Source organism: Talpa occidentalis, unplaced genomic scaffold (assembly GCF_014898055.3).
Source record: "Talpa occidentalis isolate TD23 unplaced genomic scaffold, MPIMG_talOcc4v2.1 talOcc4.18, whole genome shotgun sequence".
Classification (NCBI taxonomy): Eukaryota; Metazoa; Chordata; class Mammalia; order Eulipotyphla; family Talpidae; genus Talpa; species Talpa occidentalis.
Genome location: NW_023601851.1, coordinates 15,555,407 through 15,573,381, shown reverse-complemented (window position 1 = coordinate 15,573,381; position 17,975 = coordinate 15,555,407). Strand labels below are relative to the sequence as shown.

The 17,975-nt window shown below is 43.7% G+C and overlaps 1 protein-coding gene and 1 long non-coding RNA gene across 2 annotated transcripts in view; both read left to right on the top strand.

The window, feature by feature from the left end:
* Window positions 1-208: 208 nt before the first annotated feature.
* LOC129146181 (uncharacterized) lies at window positions 209-8,889 on the top strand. Its single transcript, XR_008552695.1, has 3 exons — window positions 209-286; window positions 8,338-8,500; window positions 8,746-8,889. It is a non-coding gene; the product is annotated as an uncharacterized LOC129146181 (long non-coding RNA).
* An 8,556-nt stretch (window positions 8,890-17,445) lies between these two features.
* The window catches only part of LOC129146206 (zinc finger protein 883-like), a 63,463-nt gene continuing 62,933 nt past the window's right edge, over window positions 17,446-17,975 (top strand). The window contains 1 exon segment of the mRNA XM_054697772.1: window positions 17,446-17,450. Within this exon segment, the coding sequence (XP_054553747.1) occupies window positions 17,446-17,450 (5 nt within the window).

Genomic DNA, 17,975 nt, shown 5'->3' with positions numbered 1-17,975 from the left:
GACTGTTGATCAGTCAGTGGGCAGTGTCACATTTTGTTAAGTTATGGTGAACCCTAAACCCAAGTTCTGCCACTAATGGACTCGCGGGGCCTCTCCTGCCCCTGCTGGAAGTGTCACACGGCCGGCACCTCAGTGACTCTCTGGTGTCTCCAGGCAGCGTGTGGACAGGAGACTCCAGGACCCGTGCAGCTGATCCGTCTCTTGTGCTGGACCCCATCTCCCCTCCCAGCGCCGCCTCCAGAGCCCTCATGCCTCTGTGAGAGCAGCGACAGTGGATCAATCTCTGGTGAGTGCTGTGTTTGCTTTAGCTTGTGGTGCATTGACTTTATGGGAGTACGTCAACGGACACGTAAATTAGAAACATAGTTTTCTCCAGGGACACATTCCTCACCAGAGAAAGGTGTGGCGTAGATCCAGGCACTTCACATGTCCAGCATGTGTGAAGATGGGGCTCTGCCCTGGTGCTCACGCAGTGCAGAGTCAGAGTCTGTACCTGGGTCATGGTTGATGATGCTGAAGGTGTGGACTGTGGCTCTTCACCCCGCTGGACAGAAACTTCCCAGCTCTGCACTGGTCGGTGGCGGGGTGAGGGAGGAGGGGGAGGATGGGTCTGAGGACCTGAGTGCAGAATGGGGTTGAAGGAGCCACATGTCTTTCATTTATTTTTTTTTTTTATAGAGGCATGTTTTATTTATTTGTTTGTTTCTTTGTTTTGTTTATACATGCACTGGGTACAGTCAGAAGTGTGGGAGGGTGAGAAATTCACCAGAGCCAGAGCGGGGAGTAGAGCAGGCAGAAGGACCGAAGTACTGCTGAGGGGAGCAGCGGCAGCAGGAGAGGTCTGCGCGCCATGTGGGACCCTCCTCCGGTGGCTGGGGAGCAGCCGGGGATCGAACTGGCGCTGCAGAGGCTGCGCGCAGCTTTGCAACCCAGCGCTCAACCGCTGCGCCACCAGGGAGGCCCAGCCACATGTCTTTTAAAAAGGACAACTGATCTTTTTTTCAAGATTGTTTTTTTTTTATACAAGCACTGGGTACAGTCAGAAGCACGGGACGGTGAGAGAATTCACCACAGCCAGAGCAGGGAGCAGAGCAGGCAGAAGGACCGAAGTACACTGCTGAGGGGAGCAGCGGGTGGCAGGAGAGGTCTGCGCGCCATGTGGGACCCTCGCTGGCGATCGAACTGGCGCTGCAGAGGCTGCGGGCAGCTTCACAACCCAACGCTCAACCCCTTGGGCCCCCCAGGAGACCCCAACTGAATTTTTAAGGTTTCTGTGCAGTAGCTAAAATCATATACTATGTCCTACACAACTTGCGGAGACTTTCATGCAGGCATCAGTTTGGCATGTGTGCCGTTGAGTCCAATGGGGGATCCTTACACACCTGCCCCTGCCTTTCTCTCAGGTGGCCTGCAAACCGAAGGTGCCCAGTAGACTCTTCAGAGTCCTTTTTTCTGGCCGTTGTTTCCACTGTTCCTGCGCATTTCTCCTTGGTGTGGTCTGAATGCATTTCTGGTGACACTCACTACACCCTAAGTTGCTCTCCAGTCCAGTTACACTCTCCAAAAGTTCCTGCCATGTTTGAGAACACCGTGTGTGACCTTTGGGAAATTTCTTTTTTTTTAATTGTTTTAAAGCTTCTTATACTTTTTTCTTCTTATTTTACTTATTTTCCCTCCTCGATCTGTCATTGACATGTGTAGCACTAAAAGCATTCTGCTGAAATAGTTGCCAGTTTTTTCCTACAATACTAATGTGTCTTTCCCTACCCCTTGTTCGCCTCTACCAAACCACTCTGGCCCGTCCCCCGTCTGCCTCCCTCCCTAACTTCTCCACCCATTCCCCTGTTCCCTCTGGTGGTCATATTTACCTTCAAATGACCCTGTTCAAGTTTTATTCAAGTATTTTGGCTGTAAATGTTTTTTGGGTATTTATTTTCCACAGAGAAGTGAAGCCATCTCATATGTGTCTTTACTTTTTGGCTTATTTCACTCAAGAGTAGCACCTCCCAGGGCCTCCCTGGTGGCACAAGGGGTTGAGATGCAACCGATGGGGCTGTCTGTAGTCTCTGCAGCACAAGTTCCATCCCCGGGCCAGCCAGAGAGCTACCCACATGGCGCAGCAGACCCGACTGGCCTGCTGCGTCCCTCGGCAGTGTATTTCCGTCTATCTGCCTGTTCTGTTCCCTGCTCTGTCTCTGGTGAATCCCCTCACCTTCCTCCCCTGCACCTCTGGCCTGTACCCCAGCTCCTGTATGCATAAATATATAAATAAATCTTTTTTAAAAAAGAAAAAAAAAATATCACCTCCTTGCCCACCCATTTAATCCTCAGTGTGGCCCTTTGCTTCTTCCTCAGAGCCCTGCAGTGCTCCCCTGCGTGTGCTCCACACTTCCTGCCCTGCCTCTGCCAAAGGGATGTAGATTGGGCCATGACTGGGCAGATGGAAACACAGCTGCTCTGATCACGGATGGGATAAATCTTTTTGTGTTTGAGTTTTCCCGTGAGGATAATGTGTAGAAGTATTGCGGATGATATGGAATTTCCGTTTTTATTTCCTTAAGAAACCTCTGCACCCTCATCCACAGGGTCTGTTCCGACTGTCATGGCCACCAGCCGTGGGTGAGAGCTCCCATTTCTCTGTGCCCTCTCCAGCGTTGTTCATTCCATATTTTGTTTTTTTTTTTTTTTTTAGTGTTTCACTTTTTTAAATACTATTTTACATATTTTTACATCATTTTCATTTTTGCAGTGTAATCATTTACATCTTCATTGTAGTCCCCATAAAATTCTCACCCCTCACCCCCCGTTTTGTACAAATCCATTCGTTTTCATTTGGACCTTCTCAAAGGGTGAGGTGGCATCTAAGTGTGCTTTTAATTTACATTTCTCTTAAAATAAGTTAAGGTGAACATTCCTATTGTCCGTAGGATGTCAGAATTCCCTCTCTAGAGAAGAGTGTATGTAGTTCCTTTGTCCATTTTTTAATTAAGATTTATTCATTTATGCATACAAGAACTGGGGTACATGCGAGAGGTGCAGAGGGTGAGAGGATTCGCCAGAGACAGAGTGGGGAGCAGAACAGGCAGACTTACTGAAACACACAGCTGAGGGGAGCAGTGGGGAGTAAGGAGAGGTCTGCTGTGCCATGCGGGTTGCTCCCTGCCGGCCAGGGATCGAACTCTCGCTGCAGAGGCTGTGGAGAGCTTCATAGGCTGCGTCCCAACCCCTTGTGTCACCAGGGAGGCCCCCCTTTGTCCATTTTTAATTGAGTCATCAGTTGGTTTCTCGCATTGTTTGGGGATGTTATAAATTTTGGAATGAACCCCTTGTCACATGTGTGGCATGCAGGTTCTTTTTCTGTTCTGTAGACTGCCTTTCAGTTTTTGGGCTGGTTTCTTTTAAGGTATGAAAGCTTTTAGGTTTAGTGGTGTCCCACTTGTTGCTTTTTGCTTTTGTTTCCCTGGGTGTTGGGGTTGTGTTCCCTAGTGCACTTTGGGGCAACTGTCCTTAGTGTGTCCCTATATTTTCTGTCAAGTACATCACCAAATATTTAATCCATTTGGAATTTTATAGATTGATTTATTTATCTATATAAGAGCTGGGGTACAGGCCAGACATGTGGTGGGTGAGAGGATTGACCAGAGACAGAGCGGGGAACAAAACAGGCAGATCTGGTGAAATACACTACTAAGGGGAACAGCAAGGAGACAGGAGAGGTCAGGTGTGCCGTGTAGGTGAGTTCCCTGACTGGGGATGGAACTCATGCTGCAGGGGCTGTGGATAGCTTCATAGTGCTTTGCCTTAACCCCTTGCTACACCAGGGACACTCCATGTTGCTGTATTAACTCGGTTGGAATTTGTTGAGGATTTTCGCTTCTCTGTTCTTTGGTGGTGTTGGTCTATTTTTCCCTTTTATGCTGTCTTTTTTTTGGGGGGATCAGGGCAATGTTGACCTCGTCGTATGTGTTGGTGAGTTTTCCTCCATCTTCAGTGTTTTGGAAGATGCAAATTTCTTTGTGTTTGCTTCTGTCATGGTCTCTCTGATGATTTCTTTTCTGTGTCCCTGAATGCTTGAGTATCTTGTGCTCCTGAATGTAGCTAGTCCCTGTGTTCCGATATGGTCTCCCGTCTTCAGTCTGCACTTCTCCTGAGTGAGTCAGTCAACTGTGTTTTGCCATTTCTGCCAGTTACACTTGCGTGTGGGCCTCCTGCCCAGGCCTAGTACCACAGGCTTGGCTCCTACCTTACTGCGCCTGTAGCCGTCCCGATGGCACCTGCTGCTCATGCAACATGCAAACCTCATCATGTGTTGTGCCCTCCCTTGTGGAATTAGATCCTTCTCAGCCCAGGTCTCCCGCCACCAGAAAGGGATTTCTCTGTTCCAGAGTTTAGTCTCACCCAATGCAAGTTACTCTTCAGTATTACCTGATAACTTAATGGTTGCTTGCAACAGCACCGCTGTGCGTGCGTGCATGCGTGCGTGCGTGCATGCGTGCGTGCGTGTGAGTGTGTGTGTTCACTTTCTTTCACATTACACTTCTCGTTCTTGGCCAAACCTGATGGATGTGTTTTCTCAGTGATGAGGTTGCTCCCTTTTCTGCCTCCAACTGGCCAGGGTGTGGTGACACCTCAGAGCTCGGGGAGAAAGTACTCAGGGGTCGGTGGACACGTTTGAACAAGGGTCATGACACAGACACACGCTGAGTAAAACCAGGTAGCGCAGATGTTCATCATTTGACCTTTGGTTGTTGGGAGTTTATGTCAGTGATGCTCAATGTACTTTTTAATAAAGAGCTTCATGTTTCTGTCATCGAGTCTGGAGTATAGTAGGTGTGTTTGCATTTGTCATACGTATGATTCTTGCTGAAGTTACAGTTAAGGTAGTTTTTTTTAGTTTTGATAGATGTTTATAGAATATTGATAGAATGAATATATTTTGCAACCCAATTTTACAGCTCTTCTGTCACCTGTGACCATGCAAGTGTTTCATTTTATAAACCTTTGCACTGTGGGGAGCAGCAGTGGCTGCTCTTCTGCCCAGCATGACTGTTGCTTCTTTTTCTCCTTTTCCTAGAAAAAGTGGCCCTCCCTTCATTCATTCATTCATTCATTCATATTTTAAAAGATGAACTTATTTATGCATACAAAAACTGAGGTATGGGCCAGAGGTGTGGGAGGGAGGGGATTCTCCAGAGACAGAGTGGGGAGCAGAACAGGCAAATCTATTGAAATACACTGCTGAGGGGAGCAGTGGGCAAGCCAGGAGAGGTCTGCCATGCCATGTGGGTAGCTGTCTGGCTGGGGATTGAACTCGTGCTGCTGTGGATGCGGTACAGCTCCATAAGTAGTGTCTTTACCTTTGAGCCACCAGGAAAGCCCCTGACCCTTTATTTAAATGTAAAATAAAAAGTCTCCTTTCGCTGTTATTGCATGTGGTGTTCTTTGGCTTTTAGTATCTGACCTTGTTATACAGCCATCACCACCTTCCAGATTTTTTCATTTCCCTGTAATAAAATACTGTACTCATTAAACTCTCGCTCCCAACTGCTCTGTCCCTGTGCCTCTGTGTCCACCATTTACTTTCTATTTTCAAGAGTTTGACAACTCAGACCTGTATGAATGGAGTCTTATTACACCTTCTTTTCTTGGTGAATCTCTTATTTTATTGCATTGTTAACTGTTTTGTCATTTCATAGGTATCGTACAGGAGTGCATTCATATTGTAGTGTGTGTCATTGTTTAGTTCCATTGTGAGGCTCATTAATAATCTCTTATGTGTATTTTCCAGTCTTATTTATCCATTAATCCATCACCTGGGGCTTGGGTTGATTTTGCTTTGGGCTGTAATGACTGGTGGTGCAGTGACAGTAGGTGAGCAAACGTCTCTGCCCATTCCTGCTGTCCCTGCTATTGGTGAACACCCCGGGGTAGGGGTGGGTCCTCCTGTCATTCTGAGTTCCCCTTTCCCAAGAATCACCTTCCTGTCTTCCCTCCTGGCTGCATCATTTATGTTTGCCCCAACAGTGGGCAAGGGAGCCAGGTCCCAATTTTTGCCAGTACTTGTACTTTTCTTTCTTTTTAAATCATTGTGATCCCAGCGGAAGTAAAATCTCATCTCTTATACTTCTGATTCATTTTTCCTTCGTGACTGATCATATTGAGAACGTTCATGTGTTAGGACCCGCTTGGGTATGTGATTTGCAGAGCTGTGTATTCCAGTCCTTTACTCATGGCTGCACATTTCCCTTTTGAACAGGGTCGAAAGTGCGAGGGGATTGTATTGTCCCATTTCGTCATATGGTCCTTTTATGGCATCCTGAGCCCACTCCTGCTGGGAGGTCGCATGAGTTTCTGTGCGCAGAAATGAGCCATCCACCATCTCTCTGCTGTTGTTTTATTTCTCGTATTAGTGTTTTAATCAATGAGCCTGTAAATAAATGCATTTTTGTTTTCCTAGAACTGGGATGTGCCGGGTTACCTTGCGAGAGTTGCTGTTAGTGCAGCAGGCTCATAGTGTCCTGGATGCTGTTGTGTCTTTGCATTTGTTTAATTCATTGTTTAACCCTCCGGGTTTCTTTATTCCGGTGAGTCTCTGCCCTTGGTTCCGCTACATGCATTGCTTACTGTTTTGTCATTTCACTGGCAGCATACAGGAGCTCTTGTGTGTGTGAACACGGGTGTGTGTTATAGTCTGCTCACTGGGTGTTCCTTTCCAGAGTCGCTTTACTTTGGCTTTCATTAGTTTTCCAAGAATGAATTATAACTAGTTATGACCATTTTTATGTATGTTGTCTTTTTGTTGTTGTTGTTGTTATGTAGTGTTACCCAAACCCATTGTGAATAGGGGACTCTGAGCATCTTTGTTAGTCCTTCTCTCACAGGGAATGTTGATGTCGCCTGTGGCTGTCAAGGACTTGTTTTGTGTTGAGGAAAAATCCTCTGAATCCTTTTTCAGCTAATACAAATGGAAATTTATTTTAATGTGTTCCTATTCTATATGTATGTGGAGGTTCACAGGATTTACTACACAGGAAAGGAAATGATGGAATAAATTTACGGATTTCTTAAGATGTTTGTTTTCTTATACCGAGTATCTTATTTTCCAAAACTCTTTCATTGCTATGATCTATTTTTTTCTTTCTCCATAAGAAATATTTGTCTCTTCTAGTTGTTTTTCCTCTTCTTTCGATACTTTTGTTCTGGTCACCGTGTTCTCCCCTACGGTGATGAAAACTATCAATAATATCCTGGAGATTCCCAAATTCTTTTTTTCTTTAATATTTATTTTATGTATGCATATAAACACTCGGGTGTAGGCCACAGGTGCAGGGGGGAGAGGATTCACCAGAGACAGAGCGGGGAACAGAACAGGCAGACTGACTGAAATACACTGCTGAGGGGAGCAGTGAGGAGACAGGAGATACCTGCTGCACCTTGTGGATAGCTCCCTGGTTGGGGATCAAATTCGTGCTGCAGCAGCTGCCGATAGCTTCATAGTGCTGAGACTTAAACTGTTGTGCCACCAGGGAGGCCCTGATTCCTAAATTTCTGTTTTCAGCTTAGATTCCTGATCTATCAGATACATGTCCAGTTGCGTGTGGAATTCCAGTGTCTACCAGCCTGTCATACGGACAGCATATTAGGAAAACATTCCTCGTACCTTAGCCACCCAGTTATTACCAAGTTCTCCTCCCCTTTGTCCTTCCATTTCAGAAGTGATGACCTGTTCTGTCTTCTTCTGACTTTGTCAGTTGAACATCTTTTCTTAAAATTTTACTTTATATGTATTTTACATCATTTTTTTATTTCTGCAGAGTTACGCATTTTCATCTTGGTTATAGTCCCCATACATCCCACCCCCCTTATTTTAACACTAATCCCTCCACCCCCCCCAAAGTGCATCTCTGGTTTATACTTGCTTGTAGTTGAACATCTCTTACCTTTGCTTTTTCCCACCTCATTGCTTGAACATCCTGGTTTCGGGTTCAGTTTTTGTTTACTGTGAGTTGGAGATACCAGGCTTTGAGGTCACAGGAGTAAAATATTGGCACAAAGTTGCACATGCTTTTCATTTGTTATGAAGCTCCTTTAGCACATGATTCCGGGTGTATGTCTGTTACACCTGCCAGCCAGGCTATCAGCTCCTCAAGGAACCAATTTTATTCATCCTTTTATTTTTAGAATCATAGGCACTTCCAAATACATAAGGTAAGCTATAGTTCTACTTGTAGGACCAAAGGGGTGAATGTAGAGGCGAGGCTCTTTCAACTGCGAATTCTATACAGGACCGAAGACCCACAAAATAAGATGTGTTTGCACTTGCTCTGTCTGACCCAGGCTGGCGGCCCTGAGATGAGAAATGTTCCCTCAGAAGAGACGGTGTCATTTGAAGATGTGGCTGTGAACTTCACGTGGCAGGAGTGGTGATACCTGAGTGAAGCTCAGAGGACCCCGTACTGGGATGTGATGCCGGAGACCTGCAATCACCTGGTGTCCCTAGGTGAGGAAGCTCCAGTGTAACACTCTAGTGCAATGCTGTCTTCTGCACTGATAAGTGTGCACTTGCTTATGAAACTGAGTGTTGGTGAGGTTGAACATGGCAGGCAGTGTACATTGTGCGTGTTTCGGTTTTCGTTTGGAAAGATTCAGATTGGCCTCTTTTGCACAGCTCTTCACACTGCATTTGTTAGTTTTCAAAGACTGAAGTTGAACTTGATCGAATACCAACACTGTTTCTCATCACAGGGCACTGTGTTACCGATCCTGAGGAGAGCATCAGGTCGGAGCAGGGATTACAGCCGTGGTCTGTGGATGATCCCCCAAACCAGGACTTCTCAGGCCAGTGATATTGGCCACACTGAGGTGCTTTTCCAGTGTCCAACCTTGGAAGGTGTGTCTGCATATATCAAAATGATTCTTTATTCAGTTTCCAAATATTACTCTCTTGTGAATTTTGTCCTGCTCTTTTAATGATGGTTGTCTATGTTCTTAAACCAGTATGCAGTCCCTGATACATGGGGATGATTCTGCAATAATCACATATCTCTATTCTCTCTCTTAGTGTATTCTCATAGACAGTTTTCTTTAGGTTCCTGTTGAGGAATTGTTTTATTCTTTTCGTATATTTATGGGATGTTTAGCCAGTGGTAAATTTTCTGAGAGGGGAGAGCAACAGTACTCACAGAAATGATCTTTACATTCTGAAGTTATACACTCTGTGAGGAAAGAATATGTAATAAATACATTTATTAATAGAGAGGTAAAGCCACAGAGGATGTTTGTCCAGCATGAGTGAAACAAAGTGGAGGATGTTGTTTTTGTGTGTGCTCCATACACATCGTTATAGAGATTAATTCTTTTCTTTCAGAGCTCAGGTGAGGTGAATGGGTTGCACTGACATGTCATATCTATAGTTCCCTCTGCAGTCTGGGATAGAGGCTATGTATTGCTATTGGAGATGTCACTGAGCAGGTGACTAACTCAAAAGGGATAGAGAGGTGTTGACTGGAGAGTTATTTAGAACATGAGTAGTGTTTCAGGGGCAAGCCTTTTGACCGCCCTCATAGTAATTGTGAGGCTGAGGAGGACCCAGAATTGTTTAGCGTTGGAAGGGATGTTCTGTGACATGGGAGGGGGAACCTGAGGTGGTGGTTTCTAAAGCCATGGCACCAAGAGTTTCAGGTTGGGGGCTCATACCTTGGGGAGCAGTGTGACCTGTGCAATTCCACCTTCTCGTGGGAATTGTTGGGAGGAAAGTAAAGGAATCGACGACACTGTGATGTAGCTGAGAGTCACACACCACATAGAAACTGGAGCTGCTATGAACAAAGCAGAAACACAGGTTTCAGGGAATGCGTTGAGAACACCAGGGTGTTGCTCTCAGAAGGATGTTGGAAAAGACTTTAACGCTGATAGCACAGGATGGATGCAGAACTTTTTTCCTATTGCTTAGCAGGAATGTGGGACACAATGATGAGATGGAGTTTGCTGCATGTATTAGGATTCTGAGCCTTATGTGATATGATATTTAAATATGAACTGACTGGTCTCTTCCGTGGAGGGAAGCACATGCCTCTGAGAACCTCTGCAGGTGACCGTGGCCCGGGCCGGAGTCGAAAGAAGAACTAAGGAAATGGAGAAGCAGAGTCCTTGTGTCTCAGCAGGCCTCTTGCTTAAAGTGCCTGGGCAATGACTGGGTCTCTCAGTCCATAGGTTTCTGGGAAAGCCATGGCCTCTGCAGGGCTTGGTTATTCAGAAAGTACCCTCAAGAGCTGCACAGGGTCAGTCTAAGAAAGAAGGTGTGTAGGATCTATGTTGGGTGAAATGCTTCTGGTTGAAATCGACAACTCTAGTTAAAGGACTATTTTCACCAAATATTTATGATTTTATAAAACCATTGTAAAATTAGATTTACTGCTTTGTTATCCTGGTTTGGCATTAGAAAATCTGTTAATTGGGGCCTCCCTGGAGGCCTAGGGATTAAGTCTCTTAGCTCTCACTATTATGGCCTGAGTTTGTTCCACAGTGAAGGAGTTCACCGACTTTGGCACAGCAAATCTCTCCTGTCTCACCTGCTGCTACCCTCAACAGTGTATTTCATTCAGTCTGCCTGTTCTGGTCAACACACTCCCCTACAGCACGCTCCCCTACAGCACCCCCCACTCCTGCACCTCTGGCCTATACCCCAGATCTCCTATGCTAAAGTAAAAAATACCAAAAAATCTATTCTCCCCATCATTTACTACGGGCAAAAAGCATGAATCAGAAAATCAATACCTGTAAATTATGTTGTAATATAGGGACTTTTGTGTCTCTTAGTAGTGTTCACTCAAAATGCTTACTTCTTTAGAGACATGGTCATTTTTATCTCACTTTAGATGTCCATACTGTGGATCACCTGACTCAGGACAGCCCTGCAAATCAGGGCAGACATGTGTGGCAAGTTCTTCCCACCAGCAGCAAAATACCATCCAACGAGAGAACTGACTTAATGGAAAAAAGCAATTTGCACACAATTCATTGTTTGAACCATAGTATCAAAAATGTAAACAATTCAGCGATGATGCCTGAGAACTTTACTATACATAGGACCATGATGATCCCTGGTGAGCCTCATGAAGGGCATGCTGGAGAGAATGAGAAGGTCTTTAGTAGAAAGAGGGAACCCATCAAGTATCCTGAGCACCTTAGTCACCAGGTGATTCAGAACTTTCTTTTTTTTTTTTTTTTTTATTTATTTATTTTTTTATTTATTTATTTTTTTTAATATTAATTTTATTTTATATTCCCCCATAAATTGCAAACGCCCCATTCTGACACCAATCCTTCCCCTCCCGCCCCCCCCCCAAAAGTGTCTCTGGTTCATAGTTTTTTGTTGATTTTGATTTTCACTTTCTTATATTCATTTTCCTGGTCCCTTATTTAAGTTTTCTAGATTCCTGCTATGAGTGAGACCATCCGGTATTTTTCTTTTTCTTTCTGGCTTATTTCACTGAGCATGATCCCTTCCAGCGCCATCCATGTTGCTGCAAATTGCATGTGTTTATCTTTTTTGAATGCTGAGTAATATTCCATGGTATATATGTACCACATCTTCTTGATCCAGTCATCTATTTTTGGGCATTTGGGTTGTTTCCAAAGCTTAGCTATTGTAAACAGTGCTGCTATAAACATAGGGGTGCAGGTGTTCTTTGGAATTGATGTTTCTGTGTCCTTTGGGTAAATACCTAGGAGTGGAATTGCTGGATCATATGGAAGCTCTATGTTTAGTAGGTCCAGAAATCTCCACACAGCTCTCCATAGTGGTTGGACCAGTTTGCACTCCCACCAACAGTGCAGAAGAGTTCCTTTTTCTCCACATCCTCGCCAACATTTGTTGTTGCTAGTTTTTTTAATATGTGCCATTCTCACTGGTGTGAGATGGTATCTCATGGTAGTTTTGATTTGCATTTCCCTGATGACAAGTGATGTTGAACATTTTTTCATATGTCTGTTGGCCATTTGCATTTCCTCTTCAGAGAAGTTTCTTTTTAGCTCTTCTGCCCATTTTTTGACTGGATTATTTTCTTTGTTGTTGCTGAGTCTCATCAGCTCTTTGCAGATTTTTGTGATCAGTCCTTTATCATTAGTGTTGGGTGCAAAAATGTTCTCCCAGTTGGTGGGGTTTCTCTTGTTTTTGTTATTGTCTCTTTTGCTGTGCAGAAGCTCTTTAATTTGATGTAGTCCCAGCTGTTTATCTTTGTCTTCACTATCACTGCTTTGGGTGATGTGTCTGTAAAGATGTCTTTGATGTGCAAATCCCGTAGTGTTTCGCCTATATTTCCTTCTATGTATTTTATGGTTTCAGGTCTTATGTCTAGTTCTTTAATCCATTTTGAGTTGATTTTTGTGTATGGTGTGAGGTAGTGGTCAAGCTTCATTCTTTGCATGTAGCGACCCAGTTTCCCCAGCACCATTTATTGAACAAACTTTCTTTGCTCCAATGCATAGTCTTCGCTCCTTTGTCAAAGATTAGTTGACCATAAATCTGTGGGTTTATTTCTGGATTTTCTATTCGATTCCATTGGTCTGTATGTCTGTTCTTGTTCCAATACCATGCAGTTTTGATGATTATGGCTTTGTAGTATAGTTTGAAGTCTGGGAGTGTGATGCCTCCATTTCCTTCTTTTTTTTTCAGTAGAGCTTTGGCTATTCGGGGTTTTTGGTGATTCCATATGAATTTCATCAATAATTGTTCTATTTTTGAAGAATGCCATTGAGATTTTGATTGGAATAGCATTGAATCTGTATATTGCTTTTGGTAGGATGGCCATTTTAATAATGTTTATTCTTCCATCCATGAGCAGGGGATGTCTTTCCATTTCTTTGTGTCTTCTTCTATTTCTTTTAACAGTGTTTTATAGTTTTCTTTGTATAGGTCCTTTACCTCTTTTGTTAGATTTATTCCAAATATTTGATTTTTTTTGTTTCGATAATAAAAGGGGTGGTTTTTTTGATTTCTTCTTCTTCAGATTTATTGTTTGTGTATAGGAAGGCTACTGACTTTTGCGTGTTGATTTTGTATCCTGCCACTTTACTGAATTGATTGATGAGTTGAATTAGTTTTTCTGTGGAGATTTTGGGGTTCTCTATGTATATTATCATATCATCTGCAAATAGTGATAGTTTGACTTCTTCTTTTCCTATTTGGATTCCTTGGATGTCTTTCTCTTGTCTTATTGCTCTGGCTAGGACTTCCAGTATTATATTGAAAAGCAGTGGTGAGAGTGGACATCCTTGTCTTGTTCCAGATCTTAATGGAATTGCTTTCAGCTTTTCACCATTGAGAATGATACTGGCTGTTGGCTTGTCATAGATGGCCTTTATGATGTTGAGGTATGTTCCTTGTATCCCAAGAATTTCAAGGCTTTTATCATGAATGGGTGTGCACTTTGTCGAAAGCTTTCTCAGCATCTATTGATATTATCATATGGTTTTTATATTTCTTTTGTTGATGTGTTGGATAACGTTGATTGATTTTCGGATGTTAAACCATCCTTGTGCCCTGGAATGAATCCAACTTGGTCGTGGTGAATTATCTTATGGATACATTGTTGGATTCTGATAGCTAAAATTTTATTGAGGATTTTTGCATCAGTGTTCATTAGGGAGATTGGCCTATAGTTTTCCTTTTTTGTGTTGTCCTTATTCGGTTTTGGTATTAGTGTAATATTGGCTTCATAGAACGTGTTTGGTATTGTCCCTTCCTTCTCAATTTTTGGAAGAGTTTGTGAAGGATAGGCACTAATTCGTCTCTGAATGTTTGGTAGAATTGTAAATCCATCAGGTCCTGGGCTTTTGTTTTGGGGAGGTTTTATTACCATTTCAATTTCGCTGCTTGTAATTGGTCTGTTTAGGTGTTCTATTTCTTCTTTATCTAGCTTTGGGTGATTGTAGAGTTGTAGGAATTTGTCCATCTCCTCTAGATTGTTGAACTTGTTTCCATATAACTGTTCATAAGTTACTGATTATTCTTTTGATTTCTGCTGTGTCCGTTGTGATTTCTCCTCTTTCATTTATGATTCTGTGTATTTGTGCTTTCTCCCTTTTTTCCTTTGTGAGCCTGGCTAGGGGTTTGTCTATTTTATTGATTTTTTCAAAGAACCAGCTCTTGGTTTCATTGATCTTTTGGATTGTTTTTTAGTTTCAATTTCATTTATTTCTGCTTTGGTTTTTATTATTTCTTTTCTTCTACTGGTTCTGGGTTTTTTTGTTGTTCTTTTTCTAGATCTTTGAGCTTCGAGATTAGGTTGTTTCTTTGAGTTCTTTCTTGTTTTTTGATGTGAGCTTCTATTGCTATATATTTTCCTCTTATTACTGCTTTTGCTGCATCCCATACATTTAGGATATTGGTGTCCTCCTTGTCATTCAATTCAAAGAATTTTTTAATTTCTTCTTTGATCTCCTCGTTAGTCCAGTGGTCTTCCAGTAGTGTGGCTTTTAATCTCCATGAGGTAGGATAGTTCCTTGCCTTCTTTTTATGATTTATTTCTAGTTTGATGCCTTCGTGGTCAGAAAAGATGGTTGGTATGATTTCAATCTTGGTGTATCTGTTGATGTTTGTCTTGTGCCCCAGTATGTGATCGATCCTGGAGAATGATCCGTGTGCGCTTGAGAAAAATGTGTACTCCGTTTTTTTTGGGTTTAGTGTTCTATAGATGTCTGTTAAGCCCAAATGCTCTAGGTCCTTATTTAGAGCTTTAGTTTCTTTACTTATTTTTTGTCTTGTTGATCTATCCATTGTTGATAGTGGTGTGTTGAAGTCTCCCACTACATATGTGTTTTCTCTGATGTCTGTTTTCAGAGAGGACAACAGTTGTCTGATATATTTTGGTGCTCTTTCGTTTGGTGAGTATATGTTAATGAGTGTTATTTCTTCTTGAAGTATTGTCCCCTTAATCATAATGTAGTGACCATTGGGGTCTCTTTTTATTTTTTTGAGTTTGAAGTCTGTTTTATCTGATATAAGTATAGCTGTTCCTGCTTTCTTTTTTGGCCCATTTGCTTGTAGGATTGTTTTCCATCCTTTGACTTTGAGCCTATTTTTATCTTTTGTAGCTAAATGTGTTTCCTGGAGACAGCAAAAGGTTGGGTTTTGTTTCTTAATCCAGGCTGCAACTCTGTGTCTTTTTATTGAAGAGTTTAGTCCATTTACATTTAGAGTTAATATTTATATGTTAGCATCTGTATTTGCCATTATGTTTGTCTTTCCTTTGATTTTATTTATTTATTCTTTTAATAACTTTTTTTTTTTTTTTGTCTTCTTTCGTTGTTATTCGTCCCTCTGAGGTTCTGGCTTTAGGATTCCTTGTAGTATTTTTTGGAGTGGGGGTTTAGTCGCAATGAAATTCCGGAGTTTCTCTTTGTCTGGGAAGGTCCATATTCTTTCTTCATGGAGGAAAGAGAGCTTTGCGGATAGAGTATTCTTGGTTGGCATCTGTTTTCTTGGAGTCTGTTGACTATGTCCCTCCACTCTCTCCTTGCCCGTAGTGTTTCTTCAGAGAAGTCTGATGTCAGCCTGATTGGTTTTCCTTTGAATGTTATCTGTTTCTTCCCTCTTGTCAGCTTCATTATTTTTTCCTTGTCCTGGATTCTTGGGAGCTTTACTATTATGTGTCTTGCTGTGTTTTTCCTTTCGTCGTGGAAGTTTGGTGTTCTTCTTGCTTCTTGTATATCAATTTTCAGCTCCTTCTTCTCATTTGGGAAGTTCTCTTCAATTATATCCATGAATATTTTCTCTGTTCCTACATCTCTCTCCTCTCCTTCTGGAATTCCTATAACTCTTATATTTCCTTTCCTCATGGAGTCAGATAGTTCCCGAAGTCTTTCTTCATTCTTTTTCCTTCGTACTTCTCTTTCCTTTTCTGTTTTGGTTCTTTTTATTTCTGTGTCTTCAAGATTACTTATTCGTTCTTCCATTTCATCTATTCTGCTTTCATTGCTTTTCCCAGAGTTCTTTAGTTCCTCCATTAATTCTTTGATCTCCTGCATTTCTCTTACTTCCCTCTTTAGGGACTCAATTTCCTTCTTCTGATCTATCACTTTTTTAATCATGGCAATTTTAAATTCTCTTTCTGGAAGGCTCAGAAGTTCTTCCAAGTTGCTGTCGTTGCAATCTGGGGAGTGGTTTTCTTTTTGTGGTGTGCTTCTTTCCTGAGGAGTTTTTAGGTTGCGTGTGGTTCTTCTACTCCCTACTGTCTGTTTTCTAATTTGTCGTATGCGTTGGGACACTGTGTTGCTCGGACTGACTGACATCTTGGGTGAACTTCTCCGCTCCCCTCTGGCTCTTCCAGGAGCCATCTCTGTCTTCTGGGGGAGCTTTCTGCTGGTTTTAGGCAGTTTTTACTGAAGAAATGTCCCTGTTCTCAAATGGCGAAGCGGGATGCAGTCCCTGCGCTCTGGTTTCAGGCACACTCTTCTGCGCACCGGTCTGCCCCGGACGTGGGTGCCTGCTCCTCTGTGGGCTCAGACTGCTGGTCGGAAGGGCCTGGCGTGGGATAACTTCCCGGCTGGCCACTGGGTCCTCCAGAAACCTTCTGCCCTTTTCAAGCAGTCTTAAGAAATGTCCTGTTTTATAGGGTGTTAGTGACTTTTTTTTTCCTGGTCGCTAGGTGGCGCCAGAGATCTCTCCTATTGTCCTTGGGGGGCTGTTTTTCGCCTCCCCCCACCCCGTGGGACAGAGAACAGAGCGGGAATGGTAGGGTACACCTCAACAGCTTTGGGGTGCTGTGTCTGCCTTGTGCCCCACCGTCGTGGAGAAACCACGCCCGAATTTTCGTGCCCCGGGTCTCAGTTCAAAGCCCTCAGTTCCAGGACGCGGGCTGTAGCCCAGTTCAGTGGCGCGGGAATGGCGCCTTTTGCACAGCTCCCGTGCCTGGGCGCCTGGTTCCTGCTCACTCAGGGAGGGACCTTCACCTCAGTGAGGACCTCCGCGCGTCTCCCCGCAAGCCTAGGTCGTCTCCCCGCAAGCCTAGGTCGCAGGCGCGGGGACCTGGGCAGCCGCGATCCAGGTCTGCACTTGCTTTTCAAGCGCGCCGCTTTTCCGCGCCAGCTTACCGGCAGCCCGGGCTGTGTGCGCGTCTCCCGGAGTCTTTGTTCTTCTCTAATGGCGCCCGGAGCCGTTCCCTCACGCTGCGGCGGATCCTGCAGGGTTCGCCTCAGCTCCCGTTCACGGGGTGTGGTGGCTGCAATAGTTCCTTTCCACTCACAGTCCCGCTTGCTGCCTCGTTTGTTTTTTGTTGGCCGTTTTGGTTTGTTCTTTCCTCCTCTCTCTGATTCAGAACTTTCAACAGCCTTTTGAATTTCGTGAACAAGGAAAAGTCGTGAGTGAAGAAACAGTATTTACACCTAGAGGAGCCCTTCTGGAAGGGATTGCCCGTAAATGCAATGAGTGCAGGGACACCCGTGATGAGGTAACTTTCGTTGTCCGAGACAGAACCCAAGGAGGACAGACTCCCTGCAGTTGTAATGAAAAGGCGGAGCTGCAGAGATGACTCCAGTGCATTTGAATCCTCCTTGGTATGTTGAACATGAGCAGCAGAAATGTTGTGAAAGTGGGGCCAGTCTCAGAAACACATTTCACACCTATCCTCATGAGAGTACCCAGTTAGGAAAGAATAATTTGGGATATAAGAGATATGGTGAAGCGGCCTCTAAAACCTCTGTTCTTACTGAACATCAGAAAACACAAGCAGACAATCAACCTGATGAGTGTGGGGGCACCGCTGAGATTTCCTTACAGAGGGGATACCAGAGAAATCTCACTGCAGTGAAGATGTTTGGCTCTAACAATTATGTGAAAACTTACTCATGGAAGACTGACCTCACTTTACATCCACAGACTCAAACGGGAGTGAAGCGCTCCCAGTGTCAGGTGTGTAAGAAAACTTTCAGGTGGAAACCTGCTTTTAGTGTCCATCAGAGAACTCATACAAGGG